The sequence below is a fragment of the Bombus bifarius genome, unplaced genomic scaffold, assembly GCF_011952205.1.
Source record: "Bombus bifarius isolate JDL3187 unplaced genomic scaffold, Bbif_JDL3187 scf7180000008288, whole genome shotgun sequence".
Lineage (NCBI taxonomy): Eukaryota > Metazoa > Arthropoda > Insecta > Hymenoptera > Apidae > Bombus > Bombus bifarius.
In genome coordinates this window covers 1,361,921-1,379,646 of record NW_022884571.1, presented here as the reverse complement: position 1 = coordinate 1,379,646, position 17,726 = coordinate 1,361,921, and the positions used below count along the sequence as shown (strand labels likewise).

At 33.4% G+C, this 17,726-nt stretch overlaps 3 protein-coding genes across 12 annotated transcripts; 2 read left to right on the top strand and 1 right to left on the bottom strand.

The window, feature by feature from the left end:
• The first annotated feature begins 8,672 nt into the window (after nucleotides 1-8,672).
• On the top strand, nucleotides 8,673-11,179 carry LOC117212290 (protein-L-isoaspartate(D-aspartate) O-methyltransferase-like). 6 transcript variants are annotated; one of them, XM_033456974.1, is made up of 7 exons: nucleotides 8,673-8,733; nucleotides 8,809-8,910; nucleotides 9,409-9,504; nucleotides 9,587-9,726; nucleotides 10,137-10,266; nucleotides 10,465-10,550; nucleotides 10,624-11,179. In XM_033456974.1, exons 1-7 carry the CDS (start codon nucleotides 8,688-8,690, stop codon nucleotides 10,795-10,797), a joined length of 774 nt encoding a protein of 257 aa, XP_033312865.1. In that variant the 5' UTR covers nucleotides 8,673-8,687; the 3' UTR covers nucleotides 10,798-11,179. The 6 variants fall into 6 exon arrangements, with proteins under 6 accessions (XP_033312865.1, XP_033312864.1, XP_033312866.1 ...); XM_033456973.1 differs by having other exon boundaries at nucleotides 10,137-10,362; XM_033456975.1 differs by lacking the exon at nucleotides 8,673-8,733 and having other exon boundaries at nucleotides 8,905-9,044; nucleotides 10,137-10,362.
• Nucleotides 11,180-11,291: 112 nt separating this feature from the next.
• On the bottom strand, nucleotides 11,292-14,612 carry LOC117212280 (equilibrative nucleoside transporter 3). Its single transcript, XM_033456956.1, has 10 exons — nucleotides 14,058-14,612; nucleotides 13,722-13,874; nucleotides 13,344-13,604; nucleotides 13,120-13,214; nucleotides 12,990-13,040; nucleotides 12,678-12,910; nucleotides 12,285-12,522; nucleotides 12,134-12,219; nucleotides 11,864-12,063; nucleotides 11,292-11,798 (listed from the first exon to the last, which is right to left on the bottom strand). The coding sequence occupies exons 2-10, from the start codon at nucleotides 13,865-13,867 to the stop codon at nucleotides 11,687-11,689; spliced, it is 1,422 nt and encodes a 473-aa protein (XP_033312847.1). The 5' UTR covers nucleotides 13,868-13,874; nucleotides 14,058-14,612; the 3' UTR covers nucleotides 11,292-11,686.
• Nucleotides 14,613-14,723: 111 nt separating this feature from the next.
• On the top strand, nucleotides 14,724-17,646 carry LOC117212279 (T-cell activation inhibitor, mitochondrial-like). Of its 5 annotated transcripts, none has more exons than XM_033456954.1 (9): nucleotides 14,724-14,859; nucleotides 15,002-15,078; nucleotides 15,180-15,285; nucleotides 15,565-15,956; nucleotides 16,028-16,340; nucleotides 16,416-16,516; nucleotides 16,559-16,720; nucleotides 16,885-17,016; nucleotides 17,081-17,646. In XM_033456954.1, the coding sequence occupies exons 2-9, from the start codon at nucleotides 15,056-15,058 to the stop codon at nucleotides 17,313-17,315; spliced, it is 1,464 nt and encodes a 487-aa protein (XP_033312845.1). In that variant the 5' UTR covers nucleotides 14,724-14,859; nucleotides 15,002-15,055; the 3' UTR covers nucleotides 17,316-17,646. The 5 variants fall into 5 exon arrangements, with proteins under 5 accessions (XP_033312845.1, XP_033312841.1, XP_033312843.1 ...); XM_033456950.1 differs by having other exon boundaries at nucleotides 15,171-15,285; XM_033456952.1 differs by having other exon boundaries at nucleotides 14,790-14,913.
• The last annotated feature ends 80 nt before the right edge of the window (nucleotides 17,647-17,726 follow it).

The following is a 17,726-nucleotide window of genomic DNA, read 5'->3' as shown; positions in this document are numbered from 1 at the left end:
CAAAACGAAAATAAACAGTAGCAAATCTAATTATTTTAAATTTTCTGTATTTTCGCACGTTCGCTCCTTCAATGTAGCTCCTCAATGTATAATATTCCAAAATTTATTGGATGTATAGGATGTACGAACCATGATATTCTAACGCGAGCAATTGAACGCGCAAATAGAGGTCCTCTCGCACCCAGCACGTAATTCCTGTTATTTGTCACCGAGATTCAACAGTTCGATTCATCACGATGCTGCGTACGTGAACAATATGGAAAAAGAAAGAAAACATCAGGCTAGAAACATTACAGCGTGCATTTCTTTCTTTAGTTTTTTTCCTTTGAAACATATCGTGTTAACGATATGTAAACAGGAATTCACTAACGTCCGATATTCTGTTTCATACTCTTCTAATTTTGTTTATATTAGATACTCTATTATGATTAGAGCGTGGATGTTTATAAATTCGTAGCTTTATTTAACACTATTACAGAAATACAATTATGGAAATTGAACTTAAATAGAAATTTCTTTCATTCAATACAATTAAGTATCACAACTCATTTATTATGTTAATCTTTAACATTATAGCAGAAACTTTACTTTCAATATTTTCGATATCTTTACACATTATTCTATGCAATCTGTGCATTTCTACACTTTTAAATTTACTATAAATGTACAATCTATTTATAACTCATCACAATGGTTTAGTTTAAATTACACGTTTGTAGAATAGGTCTTACACTTGTCACCAGAGGGCCATCGATATCAACATAGGGCTAGCGATGTTAATGCTTTCTCACTAGTGGTCACATTGACACCGTTTGTTTCAATAAATATAACTTCCAACACAACTTTTCTTATCCGAGTGTCTAAGGTATAGGTCTGCTAGGTGAGAGCCTTACTGAGGAGTCCGCCACTAGCAGCCTAGGACGAAACACGCACGCTTTATTTTCTCTTGTTGTGTCTAAGGCATGAGCCTGCTGGGTAACCTTACTGATGAGTCCACTGGCAGGCTCTGGACGAAACACACTTTTTTTTTCTTTTTCTCCATTTTCTTTCATATATCCGTGATAATTATAGCTGCTGGCTGTAGATCTCGCTTGCCGTATTTTCTTCTTCTCATTTAGATGTCGTTCAACAGGCATTCGACAAAGTATGGCATGAAAGGCTACTATACAAGCTTAAAAAGATCCTACCTCACCCCTACTACTCCATTCTAAAATCCTACCTAACCAATAAACAATTCATGGTTAAATGCCTAGACGCCACTTCCGCAATATTCCCAATAGAATCCGGCATACCCCAAGGTAGTGTTCTCGCACCCTTACTGTTCTCCATCTACACTGCCGACTTACCTATATCAAACGAGATAACAATAGCAACATTTGCTGACGACACAGCGCTATTAGCTACCCACGCAGACCCGGTAATTGCCTCATCCACTCTCCAGCGATGTCTCGACTCCATGCAAAAGTGGTTTCATAAATGGGGCTTCAAAATTAACGAAAAAAAATGTACCTCACATGTAACCTTCACGCTCCGAAAACAAACCTGCCCCCAGGTCACCATTAACAACACAATAATTCCTAGCAAGGAATAAATAATATAAATAATAAATATATTAAATATAAATATATTAAATATATATAAATAATATAAATAAATAATAAAATAAATAAAAATAAAATAAAATTAAAATTTAAGAAAAGATAAGAAAATAAAAGTATGTAAAAAAATGGAAGTTACTGAGAATGATGCAAAAAGCAAGGCAACGGAACCCACCTTAGAATTAACAAGAAAACCCACCAAAAGAAAAATAAATCCGCAAAAAGCGGCCAAGGAAATCAATAGCTTAAGACTTTCCGCGCAAAAGACGCGGAAACTCAACCCCAACCAAACCTAGTTGCCAGAACCAAAGGATTAGAAGAAATCCTAAAAAACACAAAACAAGAGTATCTCTCCGCCCAGGACGAAAGTACTAAGAAAGCCAGAAACATGAGACCCATAAAAGCTGCCTCGCCCCCAGCGATCACAACACAAAACAGATTTAGCTTGCTAGAATCAGAACCACATCCACAATTACAGCCGGGACCAGCAAACTACCCAACATCAAACTCAACGCTAGAGCAAATAAGACAAAAAAGCCAACTATTACGTGGCAAAATGGGAAAACACAGTCCCACCACACCGCCAAAGCAATCAACACCGCAGGGGCGACAGGCCTCATTGTACAACCCAGGAGGCCCAGTGCCACCAGCATCACCACGGGGGGGCCCGGGCACCCGACGGACACCCCACCAGATACACCGCAGAGGAGCGTAGGAAGGCCCCATCCACTACAAGGGAATACAAACCGCCGCCTATCAACATAACGTTACAAGACCCAAAGGACACAGTAACGCTCATAGAGAAAGTATCCAACATCAATCAATTCCATATCAAAAGGATACACTCAGGTAAACATGCTCTCTACCTCCGAAACCTATCCGATTTCCACACAGCGGCATATTCGAAAGAAAATTCCGCATATTCGAAAGAAAATGCATCAGGGCTTGCTTGAGTACTTACAGATCCGAACACAGCGGATTCAAAAAATATGTAAAAAACAAAACAATATACGACCTAGCCAACATTCACCGCATAGACTGTCACATCCTAAAGCTAATAAGAAACCACTTCGCGTAAGCAGCAAAAATAAAAGAAAACAGCTTAATCTTCAGTTGCCTATTTCCTAACAACGCATATTACAAAAACACTCTGACAACAGGCCACATCCCTCCAGAAGCTTTCCTATAGCTAGACGAAAAAAACTACCTCCAGGACCACAACAACATCCCAATAATTTATCACATAAAAAGAAAAATAGGGATCAAAACCATACTCTACGAAGAAAACATAAATAGACAGACCGCAGACACCAGATGGAGATACAACATGGCCCTCCCCCGGAAATACACCAAAGACAAACACAGAAAAAATACAAAAAAATACTGGTGGATACAGAATCCATAATAAAATAAGAGAGAACATTAATAAACCGACAGAACTCAATTCTGACACCGCATAACACAGGTGTAAACTGTAAATACTGTAAATATTTGTAAATAAATCTATTTGACATCCCCCTCCCCCGCCCCCTCCCTCTCATCCCACCCCTCCCAAAAGTTACACAGCACCCAAAAAGCAGACTACCGAAGCGTCCTGTTTTGCGACCAAGTTTTCAGGACAGAAAAAAATAAAACAAAAAATACATAAAAAAGCTCCACTCCCCAGCGGCTTAAACCCAAAAATTGTATTATACAACGAAAAATGTAAAGCGCCGACACATAATACAGCATGGCTACGTCGTACCGCCGCGTATCGGTACCTTTGCCTAACATATCATTACAAAAATTCACCGTTTATTGTGAATATGTACCTAAAACTGTATTCTTGGGCTCAATAAACAACTTTAAATAAAAAAAAAATCTTTAAATCTCAGTCTACAGTGTCTATTATTCTTCTCAGTTCTATTCTGGAAATAGTACTTTATTCTAAAATCGTTATTTTTACGTATTTATTTATTTTCCAAATCACTTATCACACACTTTGAATAAAAAATGCAATTGCTGTATAGGCCATTAATCAAGTTAATCATACCTTAATACTTGTGGCGGCACGTGCCACGGAACTTTCCAACGGCTTCGTGATACAAAGCGCTACGCCGTTGTGACATCAATCACATCTCAACCTACATCAGTGATAAGACATCGACCGCCGACCTCCGGACACTTTTGGTCACATCACCACCTTATCATCATAGCATACTACCACCCAAGTACCAACTCTACGTGACACCGTCAAAGCGCAACACCGACGTGCCCAATGTGCCATCGATATCTTCACGCTTCTTCCGCCGAATTCTCGGAAGAGCATACACGCGCCAACCGCTGCGGCACATCTAATGAACGCACGCTAGTGGAGATATTGATGGGCAACGAAGGGAAGGGTCCGATACACCTGGCACAATATTCGAGCAAGTTCATATAATTTAAAAGTTTCCCCTAATTTACGCGTTCAACCAGAATCTCGATAAGTGTTCGCCAAGACAGTTTCAACATCTGGACTACGTCGGACAGTTTACGACGGATATCCGACATATAAAAGGGGTAGAGAACAGCGTAGCCGATACTCTATCTCGCATCGAAGCGATCGGGAAATCAGTAAATCACTATACGCTAGCTGCAGCGCAAGAGAAGGATAGCGTGCTGCGCGAAATTATCAACGCTGACTCGAGCGCGCTGCATTTGAAAAAGGTACGATTTTCCGATCAAGGCGCCGAGTTATATTGCGATATTACAGCCGAGACCGTGCGACCGTACGTACCGGAACCGTTACGGCGCAACGTATTCCAATCGCTACATGGACTTTCCCATCCAGGGATGCGTGCTACGCAAAAATTGGTGACGACGCGCTTCGTCTGGCCGTCCGTAAATAAAGATTGCCGAACGTGGACGCGACAATGCATACCGTGTCAGCGCAATAAAGTCACCAGGCACGTATCCTCACCTGTCGGAACGTTCGGAACGTTAGCAGGCCGGTTCGAGCATCATCGCCATGCAATATTCGCAAGGATACCAGTATTGTTTAACGTGTATCGACCGTTTTTCGCGTTAGCCCGAAGCCATTCCTATCGCCGACATGAAAGCGCCAACCGTTGCTTCGGCCCTCCTTTCGACCTGAATATCTCGTTTTGGCGTACCTTTGAAAATTACGACTGATCAAGGACGTTAATTCAAATCGCGCTTATTCGAGGAATTATGCCGGTTGCTCGGCGTCAAACATCTGCGCACGACGGCCTATTATCCCGCGTCCAATGGGATGGTAGAGCGCCTACATCGACAACTTAAAGCGGCGATTAAATGCCACGACACGAGCAACTGGGTCGGAATTCTGTCGATCGTCTTATTAGGTATGAGAACCGCGATAAAGGAAGACCTTGTCACAGATGAAATCCGACTGAACAAAGCGATAAGATAGCGAAATTCCAAGCGCCTTAGCATGAGTGACCATCGGGATAACATCCGGTCACTCTATCCGTTCTCAGAAATATATGATCGAAGCCTTTTCCCACTCCCACGAATAAAAGAATTTAAATACTCCCCCTAAAATCATTCAAGTCAGTCTTGAACAGTCACGCCTAGAGCCCGGAAGTGTATTGTAAACCAGAAAAAAAATAAAATTTCTTCTTTTTCTTAAATTTCTTTGTATTTTACGTGACAATAGCATCGTCGCTACCTGAACAATCTGATACAACGCTGCCAAACGCCTTGAATCAGAAAACTCTTCCCATTCGCAACTCATCGTATCACACTCGCAACGTGTCACCTAAACGCGGCCTGACAACACCACATTAGCATCGTCAGTATCTGAACAATCGGATTCAACGCTACCAAACGCCTTGAATCAAAAAACTTTTCACGCTTGCAACGTGTCACCTACACGCGACTTGACGAAAACCACGTTCGCATCGTCAGTATCTGAACAATCTGATTCAGCGCCACCAAACGTCGTGAATCAGACAACCTCTCACATCCTCTGCTTATCGCCTATACGCGACTTGAGGACAACCTCTCACGATCTTCTGGGCCGGAAGAAACTGAATCCCATCCAGAACAACAGAGTCGAAACCCCTACAGCAGAGGTTTCGAAATCCACGATGATCGGATTATCTAGGAGCATTTCCTCTTCAATCAGCATTTCAACGTTCAATCTGTCTTATACCACGCCGCCTGGATCACCTGAGAGCAGGAGTATCATATCGGAGAGTCATTTTTCTGGACATAATGCGAAGACGCCACTTGCGCCATTGCCGAAAGGGGCCACACCTGCGAGTTACCCGAAGCGGAATAATCTTCACGTTATCACCACCGTGACGAATTCCTCAAATGAGATCGATAGTTGTCAGAACAACCCATCAGTTCTCAACACTTGTCCACTGAGTCCACAGACTTACAAATCATATAATCCTTGCATGATGATGAAATGCATCATGTTCGAAGAGATATTTTTATATTGAAATTAATATGTTTGCAAAATTCCTTAATTTCTTGAGATATAGGATTAAGAAAATAAAATATCTTATGTTGTATATGTTATCTGATTTAGTGAATTACATAGCGCGATTGATTTCAAGAAATGCAATTTCAAATGAGTTATATGGCATTTGTACTTTAAATATAAGAATAATATATATTACGATGATGATTCGATATGTATCGATAACATATCGTTGTATTAAAAATTTGTTAATTGTTGTATACGCTTAAATATAGGTGCGAGTGATAATGGTTAACACTTGAAAAATCTAGTCGAAGTAGAAATGTTACTAATTGAGCACACATGCTTCCGGTAAAGGAGATTCCGTTGATCATGCAGACAATGACTGAATCGAAGACTCCGTGTCTGATTTTGATGATAGCGACTCCATATCGTCGCTAAGGGTGGTGTCTTTCTGCACGAGGCTGCTGTAGATCGCTCGTGTTTCCATTTTCACCCCTCGATGACGTGACAAACTATACTATATATTGTTATATTATAGAGCATAATTCTATATAACGTAAAACTATATAACGGAATACTATATAACATAATACTATATAACGTAATTCGTTATAACGAAATACTGTATAACGTAATGCTATATAACGTAAAACTAGATAACGTAATACTATATAACGTAACACATAACGTAACACTTATCTTATGACGTAATACTATATAACGTAAAACTATATAACGTAAAACTATATAGCGTAATACTATATAACGTAATACTTTGAACGTAATACTATATTGGGTAATACGTTATAACGTTATACTATATAACGTAATGCTATATAACGTAATGCTATATAACGTAATGCTATATAACGTAATGCTATATAACGTAATGCTATATAACGTAATGCTATATAACGTAATGCTATATAACGTAATGTTATATAACGTAATACTATATAACGTAATACGTTCTAACGTTATACTATATAATGTAGTACTATAATTCGTAATACTATATAATGTAGTACTATAATACGATATACGTTGTAACGTAATACTGTATATTGTAATAATATGTAACGTAATACATTATATCGTAATACATTATAACGTATTAATATATAACGTAATGAAATATAGCGTGGTATTTTATTACGCGGTATAGTATAACGTAATATATTATAACGTGATACGATATATTCGCAGCTTATTATACAGACTATCTACCACAAAACTATCCAAACTAATGCAAGTAACTGAGACAAGTAATTAATATAGGGATCGAAATACTAGTGTTTGTTCGACCAATCGCGGGGAGACGTAGTCGCTAGGAGAGACGTCAACGGGAGTCGTAAATTCCCGTTACGATTATAACAATCGACACCACGACTTGATCGATCCCCTGATTTCCGTTGAGATAATAGGGGTGATCGAGTTTGTATAACACTGTGATTCACAGAATTATAAATTATATATTTCCAACACTTAGATTATACTGATGAGCATAGATAGAGAGATAATCACTTATCGCACGAAGATAAGATAGATATGTACGTTAGAGCAGGGCTCTTATAATTGGATTTAATGTATTAGTGGACGTGGCACTATAAGATATTTAGGAGAGGAAATGTATGCTCGACAATACCGAGACTGACTCTCGCGTTATGCTTAGACTGCCCCGATAGGTCTTAGCGTTAGACTTAGTCGTTGACTTTTCCAACCATGTAGAAGAAGTGAAGTTGAGTGAGGATGCTGTGTCGGAGGAAAGCTAAGGATGGGTGTGTCTAGCGCACGGGATCATCGGATTTGTTCATGCCACTTTAGGTCAGGAAGTGAGGGCAGTATACATTGCCTCGGATTGGACAAACGAAGGTTGGTGGACTAGGAAGGGTCTTAACCGCCCTCGATAGAAAGTTGCTAGTAAGAAGCATCGTACGTGAGAAAAACTAACTTTCCCGTGTCAAGCCGTAGTAAACAATAGTCTTTGGAAACTGATTTAGAAAAGACATTTGTTGGGTCTGAAGGACCTTAGCAGGCAAGTGACTCGGGTTTATGACGGGTGCTTAAGGCTATTGAGGGTACGCCGTACGGAAGAGCGGGCATCTGGTGTCCGTCTGGCCCGCGGTGTGTGACCTGGGCCAGGCAGAGAGTCGCCCGGCGTAACAACTAGTCCGTTAACAAACAATATACACTAAGCAAATATGTAAAAAAGGAAACATTATGAATATAAATAAAAATAACTGTCTTTTTGGTTATACTTACATAAAAATAGAATTATTGTCGCAGATATTGAGTTTGAGATATAATCTTTCAATTGTGAAATGTTCTTATATGTAGGCTGTTTCAGTATAATATAATTGTTTATATTATTATTTTTCTTGCAGGGCGCAGTATATCTGTATATGTACAAAGCGGTACAAGGCTTTTTTGGATGAAATATTCAATCCTTCGTATTCTTTGTATCAAATGGTTTTAACCATTTCTATTAAAATAAATTGCTTTTATTAGTATCAATTCTTTATCCTCATCAAATAATTTATGCAAAGCATATTGATTTATAATTATTTTATTATTAGAATCACTTTTAATATAATTCAGCTGAAAATCTGTTTTTAAAATCTCAGTTTAAAGCTCCTTTCCTATTGTGAAAAATTATGTTAGTAATTCGAATCCATTTTGATTATATACAGAGTGATATATGTACGTATGTATATTGAATTTTTAATGTACAATCGTAGTATGTATAATAATGTGCATGTTTCTAAATTCTTATAGGCGTGACACAAAATGCCACAGACGAATGTACCTCGTTTCACTTTTTGTGCCAATACTACAGAATCGATAACATTGCATGTGACATGAAAGTGGTAAAAACAGGTATGAATCGGTAAAAGTGGAAGTGACATAATAGTGGTAAGAAGGCTGGTAAAACTCCAATCTCTGTTGTATTGCATAATTTAATGTCACTTCATTCTTTATGTTACGTTCATCCTATATGTTTCTCGTATTTGGTATGTGCCCATGTGCAATAATGATGCAATTTTATTTGGCTAGATTTTTACAAGACAGGTTTACTAAAATCAACATAAAGGTTACATTACGTGAAACTTAAATTCAAATTTGGTATCAATTTTCAACAACAAACTATGTACATTGAATTAATCGGTTTCAATTTACTTGTCATTTAACGTTATTACATATATAATTGTGTAACAGTAAAAATTTATTTTTTTTATTTATTTATTTACTATATACATTTAATTGCATTGATAATTCTGATAAATTTTGTAATAACTGCAACAATAACTTGCCGGTTATTTTATTAAATCATAATTTACGATCTCAACGTTTATATATTGTGTTTTATTTTCATAGCGATAAGTTTATTATTTTCTGAATTTGCATATGAAATGGCCTGGTCTGGGAGATTTCACGCAAAAAACAATCATGATCTTATACAACATCTGAGATGTAAGTGATATAAATATAACTTTGCAATTACATTTACTACCAAAAAAAAGTTAGATGTAAACCATATGTCTTTTTGATTTAGCATCAAGAATAATCAAATCAGACAGAGTTTATGAAGCAATGTCTTCTGTAGATAGAGGAAATTATACCTGTTCTGGCTATGCATATATAGATTCTCCACAGGATATTGGCTATGGTGCAACTATAAGTGCTCCTCATATGGTATACAGATATCTATTGAATTTAAATCTGTAATTTGGTGCAAGTGCCGATGTCATTATTTATAATACTTCCCGCTGTTTTAAATTTCTTTCGCAGCAACAACAAAAAGAATGAATTAAAGCTTATGATATTTGTGTTTTTTATAGTGACTTTGGTATTTTTTTATAGTGTTTATTGTATAAAAAATATTGTCATCAGCACATACAAATGCCATTATAATTATTTCCAGGTAGAATTTTCAGATAGAACTTGAAATTGTCGTTTTTATATAGAATATACAATTGCTTATAAATTCAATATTGAGTTCAAGTCATTTTTGAAAAAATATGACATTGGCACTTTTTGCACCAAGACACAGAAGCATAATATAGAAAATATGTCAATGAAATTGATAAATTAAAATTATTTAGCATGCATATGCTTTGGAAATACTTGAAGATAAGCTGTGTGATGGTGCTAGAGCATTAGATGTTGGTTCTGGTTCTGGATATTTAACAGCATGTATGGCAATGATGTTAGGAACAAATGGATTAGCTATAGGTATTGAACATATTTCTGAACTTAAAGCATTTGCTATGCAAAATATTCAGAGAGATAACCCAGAACTTCTTGAAAGCGGTCGTGTTCAATTAGTTGGTAATTATTTTCTAAATTTTATATAAATATGTGGATTTGTATATTTCATATAAAGATATGTAATATTCAACATTTTTCTAATATTTATGTATAATATTCTAGTTGGAGATGGAAGATTAGGATATCCAGAAAAAGCACCATATGATGCTATTCATGTGGGAGCTGCTGCTAAAGAAATGCCTCAAGCTGTAAGAAAAAAACTTGATTACTTAATATTATACAGAAATATATTATATAATCATTAAAATATTTATTACACAGTTAATTGATCAACTAGCTCCTGGAGGACGTTTGGTGTTACCAGTGGGTCCAAGGAACTCAGATCAAGTCTTAGTACAGGTTGATAAAACAAAGGATGGGAAGATTAAGAAAAAGTCTCTTACAGGTGTAGTTTTTGTTCCATTAACAAGTAAAGATAAACAACATCCTTCATGAGATACATGCATGCTCCAATAAGTGAGCAGGCTTTTTTCTGTGAATTAAATGCAAATGATAAATAAAGCTTATAGGTTTTAGTTATATATGCACTAATATATATACCCAAATACTTGCAAATAAATAAAGTACTTGCAAAAGAAGTAAAAAAGAAAAGAAAATCTTAGATGTAGACATTATAAGTATCAATATATTTCAAATTGTATGTAATATAAATGTAGTTACAAACATCCATAAAAAGTAAATATTATGTAATATATTCAATAATATATCAACGATAATTCACAGGGCACGAAACGCATCCTATAACGGAGTTTTTTCTGTTAAATTAAATATTCTATCTAGTTTAAAAGGTTTAATAACACATTAACAATGAATTGAACTATATTCTTTTATTATTAATACTTATAGTTAAATACAAATTATCATATTATGTTACAGTTTTAGTTTTGACAAACTAGTTTTGACAAATTAGTTTTGACAAAGGTTGAAAGATATATCATAATTTATTGCATTCTACGATTTCTTAAAAATACATTATTTAAATGTATAATAAAATTGTACCTTTCCATATATGCAATCAATTAAGTCTTTATGTATCAGCATTTGAGATCTATTAGATGTAATTTGGCACACACAATTATTTCCATACTATACACAAAACATTTTATATATTCATGAACTGATCAAATTTTACTATATAAATATTTAAAGGAAGTTTCAAAAATAATTTACTATGATATATCAAACATTACATTCATAAATTTTGTCATAAAGTATAAAATAAAATTATTTAATTTGATCCAATATTGTGTTTCGTGGTCCTGTTTTATTTTAATATAGAGGGCAGTATTTATATATTCCTTTGGTTCAGACACAAATTGTACAATTAAAGAGCTTTAACTATAAGCAAACTGAGTGCAGAACCTGATATCAATCCTATACCAAGGAAAGCTCCCATCATAATACATGCAATTTCCTTCTCTTGAGAATCTACAACCCTGTGTAAAAATCCTTAGTATCAAACTAATAAAAATTTATTAAGTTAGTATATATAATAACTTACATAGGAGTTAAAATAAACGATAAATTACATAGATAGCCATTACTGATGGCAAATGCAACAGTCATTAAAATATAATAAAGATCATTATGAATATAAACAGAAAGATGATGTCGGGGCTGAGCATTACAAAATATAAAAGCTGGTACAAAGATGACTCTCATCAGACTTAAAAATACGACTTGCCGTGGTTTATTTTTTGGCTAAAATATTAATTTAAATATTATTATAGTAACAAAAAAGTATATATTTTCAAATAGCGTTTATACATACCCATTGAAAAATACCTGATAATATTCTTCCAGTATAATCACCACAACTAAAAATGAGGTAGGTCACCACAGGTACAAAATAGATATCTATAAAACATATAAAAAAGCTATAAAAATTTTATAATTATATAAAATTCAATTGCAAGACTTACCATTCCATACATAACCTTTGCCTTTATACTGACTCTCCACTAACACAGTAAGTGCTGGGTATACAGAAAAGGATATCAAAAATACTAGAAATACATTAATACCATAATGCCAAATTCTTTTAATAATACGCATATAAGATATTGTAGTGCCTTGCGAAAATGTTACTTCTCCGGTTATTGAATAATCTGCTTCTACATTTTCAGAGAATTTTTGTACCATATGATGTCTGAAGAATACCTATGGTAAAAAATAAATGATATCCATATGACATTATAATTTAAGTCTTCTCTTCAGTTCGCAATAGATTATTTTGTTATATGTCTGTTATTATCATAAGCCACTTATAAAACACCTGTATGATAAACATCATTATGGAATGCTAAATTACTTACTGCTTTTTCTAAAATTATATATGCAATCAAAGATAAGAACAATATAACATCTCCAATTATAAAATAAACTAGACCTGAAAGTACAGGACTAGCACCAATCCAAAGAGAACATATTTCTGCTGTAGCAGTAATAATTCCTCCAAGAGCTTGCCCACTTGACATAGCTGTTATATATTTTGGAGAAAAGCGTCCAGCAATACCCATTAAACTCCCTCCAAAAATTGCACTTGCAGCTAGAAGAACACAATGTTACTATTTTATCTAATTTAAATGTTGTAATATTCAATAATACTTCAAATTCTGGTGATATACCATTGACACATGCCACTGTGATCAAAGTAATTATTAAAAATGTTCCCTGCCCTAAAACCAAAGTTAGTATATTACTTTAAATGTAAAATATATATTTTTATTCTGAATATTATTTTTTTATTAAACTTACATTTGTCCGTATTTATTTTAACAAACATTGTTGTTAGAATAAAAAATAATAATATTGTGCATTGAGAGCCCACCATTCTTACTCTTAAGGAAATTCTGTTATTTTAATATTTTGTTATATAGTTTATATAGTTTAGTTGTTAGTTATATAGTTTAAAATTTCTTTTAATTTATATATTGCACTAATTCTTTCTTATTATATAATTACAGTTTTATTTTACTTACCTTTTACTAATGAATGCATTTACAATTAAAAAAAATGTATTTGGTAGCGCACTTGCTACACTTATATATGATGTAAAACTAACTTGGAGATCAGTTTTTTTTTCTAAATTTTCCATATGAGTGTAATTAATACCTTTTGTAGAATTTTTCTGTATCTCTCGAAATTTATACAACCAATAATCATCAGCTGTGATAAAAAAGCTCCAAGGAATTAATGTATTTATACCAAGTACATAAAAAACAATATATGCGAGATTATATCTGCAAAGTATAATTTCCAACATTATGTAAATTTTTAAATATATATATGTACATATTCATACAGTAATAAATTATGTATTCATAATAATGAATTAAATTATTTTAAACAGTTTTTACTTATCACTCGGTTCATATTGATTTAGGAATGGTTTTTCATCTGGAACAGAAATGTTTGGATCATCAGCTTCAGTTTCTAAATCATCTTCAAATTCACTGTCTGATACACCTCCTAGCAAAGGTCTTCTGTTTATAGAATATGACATGGTGAAACTAAAAATATTTAAAAAATTATTACATTGTTACAACATTTACAAAATTATAAACATTGTGATATACTATATATAATATGATAACATAAATAAATAAATTTTATCATAAAGTTGGAATGAATATAATCATGTGCAATGAATATAACATTAATTAGGCATAATTATATTTATATTTTGTACTTACAGTACTATATACAAAGCAGCAACAATGTTTCAACAAATTTTCTCTTGATAATTTATATACATTTAAAGCACTAATTATTTACATGTTGATAAATAATCAAAGTAAATTTCTTTAAACGTTATCGAATTTAACAGATGTAAATTCTTTCAGTGACCATGTTTAATAAACCACGTCTATGAAACGATTGACAATGTCCTCAGTACATTATTGTTTTACAGTCTCAAAAGACTTAATACCGTAAATATATATATACATATATAAGTTATTTGCTTGACCACCTGTGATTAAGCACAGATATAAAAACCGAATACTGTGGCATTATAGTATTACATTAATCCCAATGTTCTCCTTTCACCATTACTTATTTGTGTATAGACATAAAACAGCTGGTACATAATACAAATATGACATAAGGCATAAGGTATCAGTGTTAATGATGTATTATTAAAACCAAAGAGTAGGGATACTCTTTGGTTAAAACTATGCCATGCATCATATGGAAACAAAATATAAGTAAACTAGGACATTCTAAGCTGGTAGTACTTATTTTACTGATTAAAACTGGTGTTTATATTGCGCATTGTATATGATAATTTAACCAATCAAATATAACATTTTATTTTTATTTTTACTGATCGCGTACAGCTCGTATATACATATATGTATATATATACATATCTGTACATACATATATAGATCCCACCATTGGTTAGACAAAAAGAAGAGGTTCAAGTCCAATGTTGATCGAGTTTGCATACTGATGCGATGTAAAGATAGTTATGTAAAGTGTAAAGAAGTGTAGGTCAGTAGGTTTTATGTAGATTATACATCTGAAAAATTATATTCCACGGCTAATGTGCGTCAGCTTCATTATTTGTATCTATCAAATGTAGAACGTTTAGTAAATTTGATGGATAGTAAATGCGATATTTATCGTATTTCAGCTCGTAACGTTTACATGATATGGACGTGTAATGACAGTATAGGAAACTGCAAAAATGTATTGTGCATTAGGAAGATGGTAAACAAGTTTACTTGATTAAATTCATCAAAATATAATTAAATGGTATCATTTTTTTTAGTATTTTAGTCGATTTAACAATCATCTTATAGTTTTTGTAGGAAAAATGCAGTAAGAGCTTTAAGTACGGGTGAAATATCCACTGCACTGCGACCTTTTTATTTTACCGTTCACCCCGATCTTTTTGGACAATATCCCACGCAAAGAGTGAGTATATTTTAATATAATAAGTTGAACAACTTATAAAAAGTAAATTTTGAAGGTAAGCGATTTAAAATCGTTTATACGTCGGCAACACAGTTCATTTGATTATAGTTAGAATTATTTATAGAACAAAGGAAGTGCAATAATTACTGCATACACGTGTATGCATGTATAAATACTTATGTATAAATAAATTCTTTACACTATATGAAAATTTTCAATTTCTACTAAAAATGGTAATGTATTAAATATATAATATTTTTGCTTTTTTAAATGTTTCAGACAGTAAATGAAAATTCTTTAAAACAACTAAGTTCTATTATAGAAAGTTTACAACAGCAAAGACCAATAAGACCTACCACTTTACCATTTTATTTACGCTCAAAAAATGAAAAGGAACTCAAGTCTGGAAAATTTACTTTGGTACAGATACAGTTGAAAGAAAAGGATTTAAGACAAACTATACTTTCTATCTTGAAGACATGTGATTTGCCAACAACGTTTGTAGATCAAATTGAAGAACAAAAGCCACCAGATAGTACAAAGTACAAGTCAAGATATTGGCAAAGAAAAGGAGCTGGGGAAGATATAGATTTCTCAGAACTAGAAGATGATCCTATTTATGCATCTATTTTAATGAAAAGAAAAATTAATTCAGAACCTGATACTCTTAAGTAAGTCTATTTTAATCTTTTATTTATGTAACTAAAATAATAAAAACTTGAAGCTAATTATGATTTTATAGGGCATATTTAGATAAACACATTAATGAAGTACATGTGAAGTTAGAAGCATGTAGACCAATGAGAGAAGAAGTACAAAAGTTAGAAAAGATATTATGTTCTGAATTAGGTTTGAAAAATATTATATGGGACTGTGGATGGAATATAGCTCATTACAGGGGATGTTTATTAGCTTTTAAGGCATTAGCTGAACATCATCCTGAACCAATGGAAGTACTCAAAAATAGGACACTTGTCTTTGCTAATGATACTGGCATAAGTGTAGAGGGAAATGTTATGTTAAATTCAGGTGAAGTTAGACACAATTGGCTTGATGTAAGAATAAATTATTAAATTTATATAACATTTATAATATATTTCACTTTGCTAAATCAATATTTATTTTAACAGTTAATCAAGAACATTCAGAAGTATGATGTGGTATTATTTAGATTACCAGCTTTCGAAAAGGCAGTTTCACAAGTGCTTCTTGACATTAAAGTTGGTCGACGGTGCGTAATACAACACATTAATTGAGTGACGGTAAGGCTCAGGGTACTCTATATGTGCAGGAAATTCATGCCAAAAGTAATGGTTAGCCAGTATGAACGTCAACTTCGACAACTTACAACAACCCTCTCGGATTATCGAGGACGACGAAATTATCCGAAAATGTGGCCAGCCGATTTATCTACTTATGAAATCGTAATTGAAGCGTTAGTATTACTTACGTCTACCTATTTAACGTCTAATATATATTTTCTTTCAGTTCATTTATAAGTATATATATTTAATAGTGACTTAATTTATTTGTAAGTACAATATATTGTAAATTTAGGGCATACGTAAGAAGTGTGAGTAAATTAAATTTTATTTTCAGTGAAGCAGGTCCTTTAATGCTCTCTCCTACTGGACAGTTTATAGTTCCATCTTCATGTCCAAGTTTCCTTTTAGTAAACTTTATTACTGATAATTTAGAAGAAGCCACTAAAAGATTACATCATTACAATAAGTAAGATCGTGTGGTAATCTAGCATAAAAAATTAGTTCATTATTCTAAATATTGCTTTTTGCAGCATAAAATATGTAGAACGTGAACTACATGACAAAACAGTCCAGGAATTGGGGTTGACTGTTTTAAATAAGGATGACAGTATAACTCCTGATTTGATGATACAATGCTGTGAACGCCTATTATTGCATAAAAGCATTCTAGCTCCTTTATTGAAAGGTGTTATGCTTTGGGTGACACATTATTACTCTGTTATGAGTGATGGTGTATTATGTATTCCATGGGACTGGAAACTTTGAGTTTCAGTGTAAAATATTTTCTAATGTCTTCTTGCTGTTTTTAACTTCGTACCGATTAATAGAACAATGACAAAAAACTGATTAATTGTTAATAATTATTATGTAGGTTATACGTGTGATAAAAGATTTACATAGATTACATAGATTAGTTAGATTTACATAGATTAAAAAACTAACTTAGGGAATTGCACAAAGCAAATAACTTTTGCATTATGCTTTGTAAAATACAATTAGCAATGCAAATAATTCATTGTACCTTATAAGCTATATTTGCATGTTAAATGTAATTATTATGTAACTAATCTTAATACATTGTACATGAATTTTTGAATTTGAGTAAATATAAAAAAGAGGATATTTTGTAAAATCATGCAATGCGAATAATGCATGTAGAAAAATAAAGATTAGAAA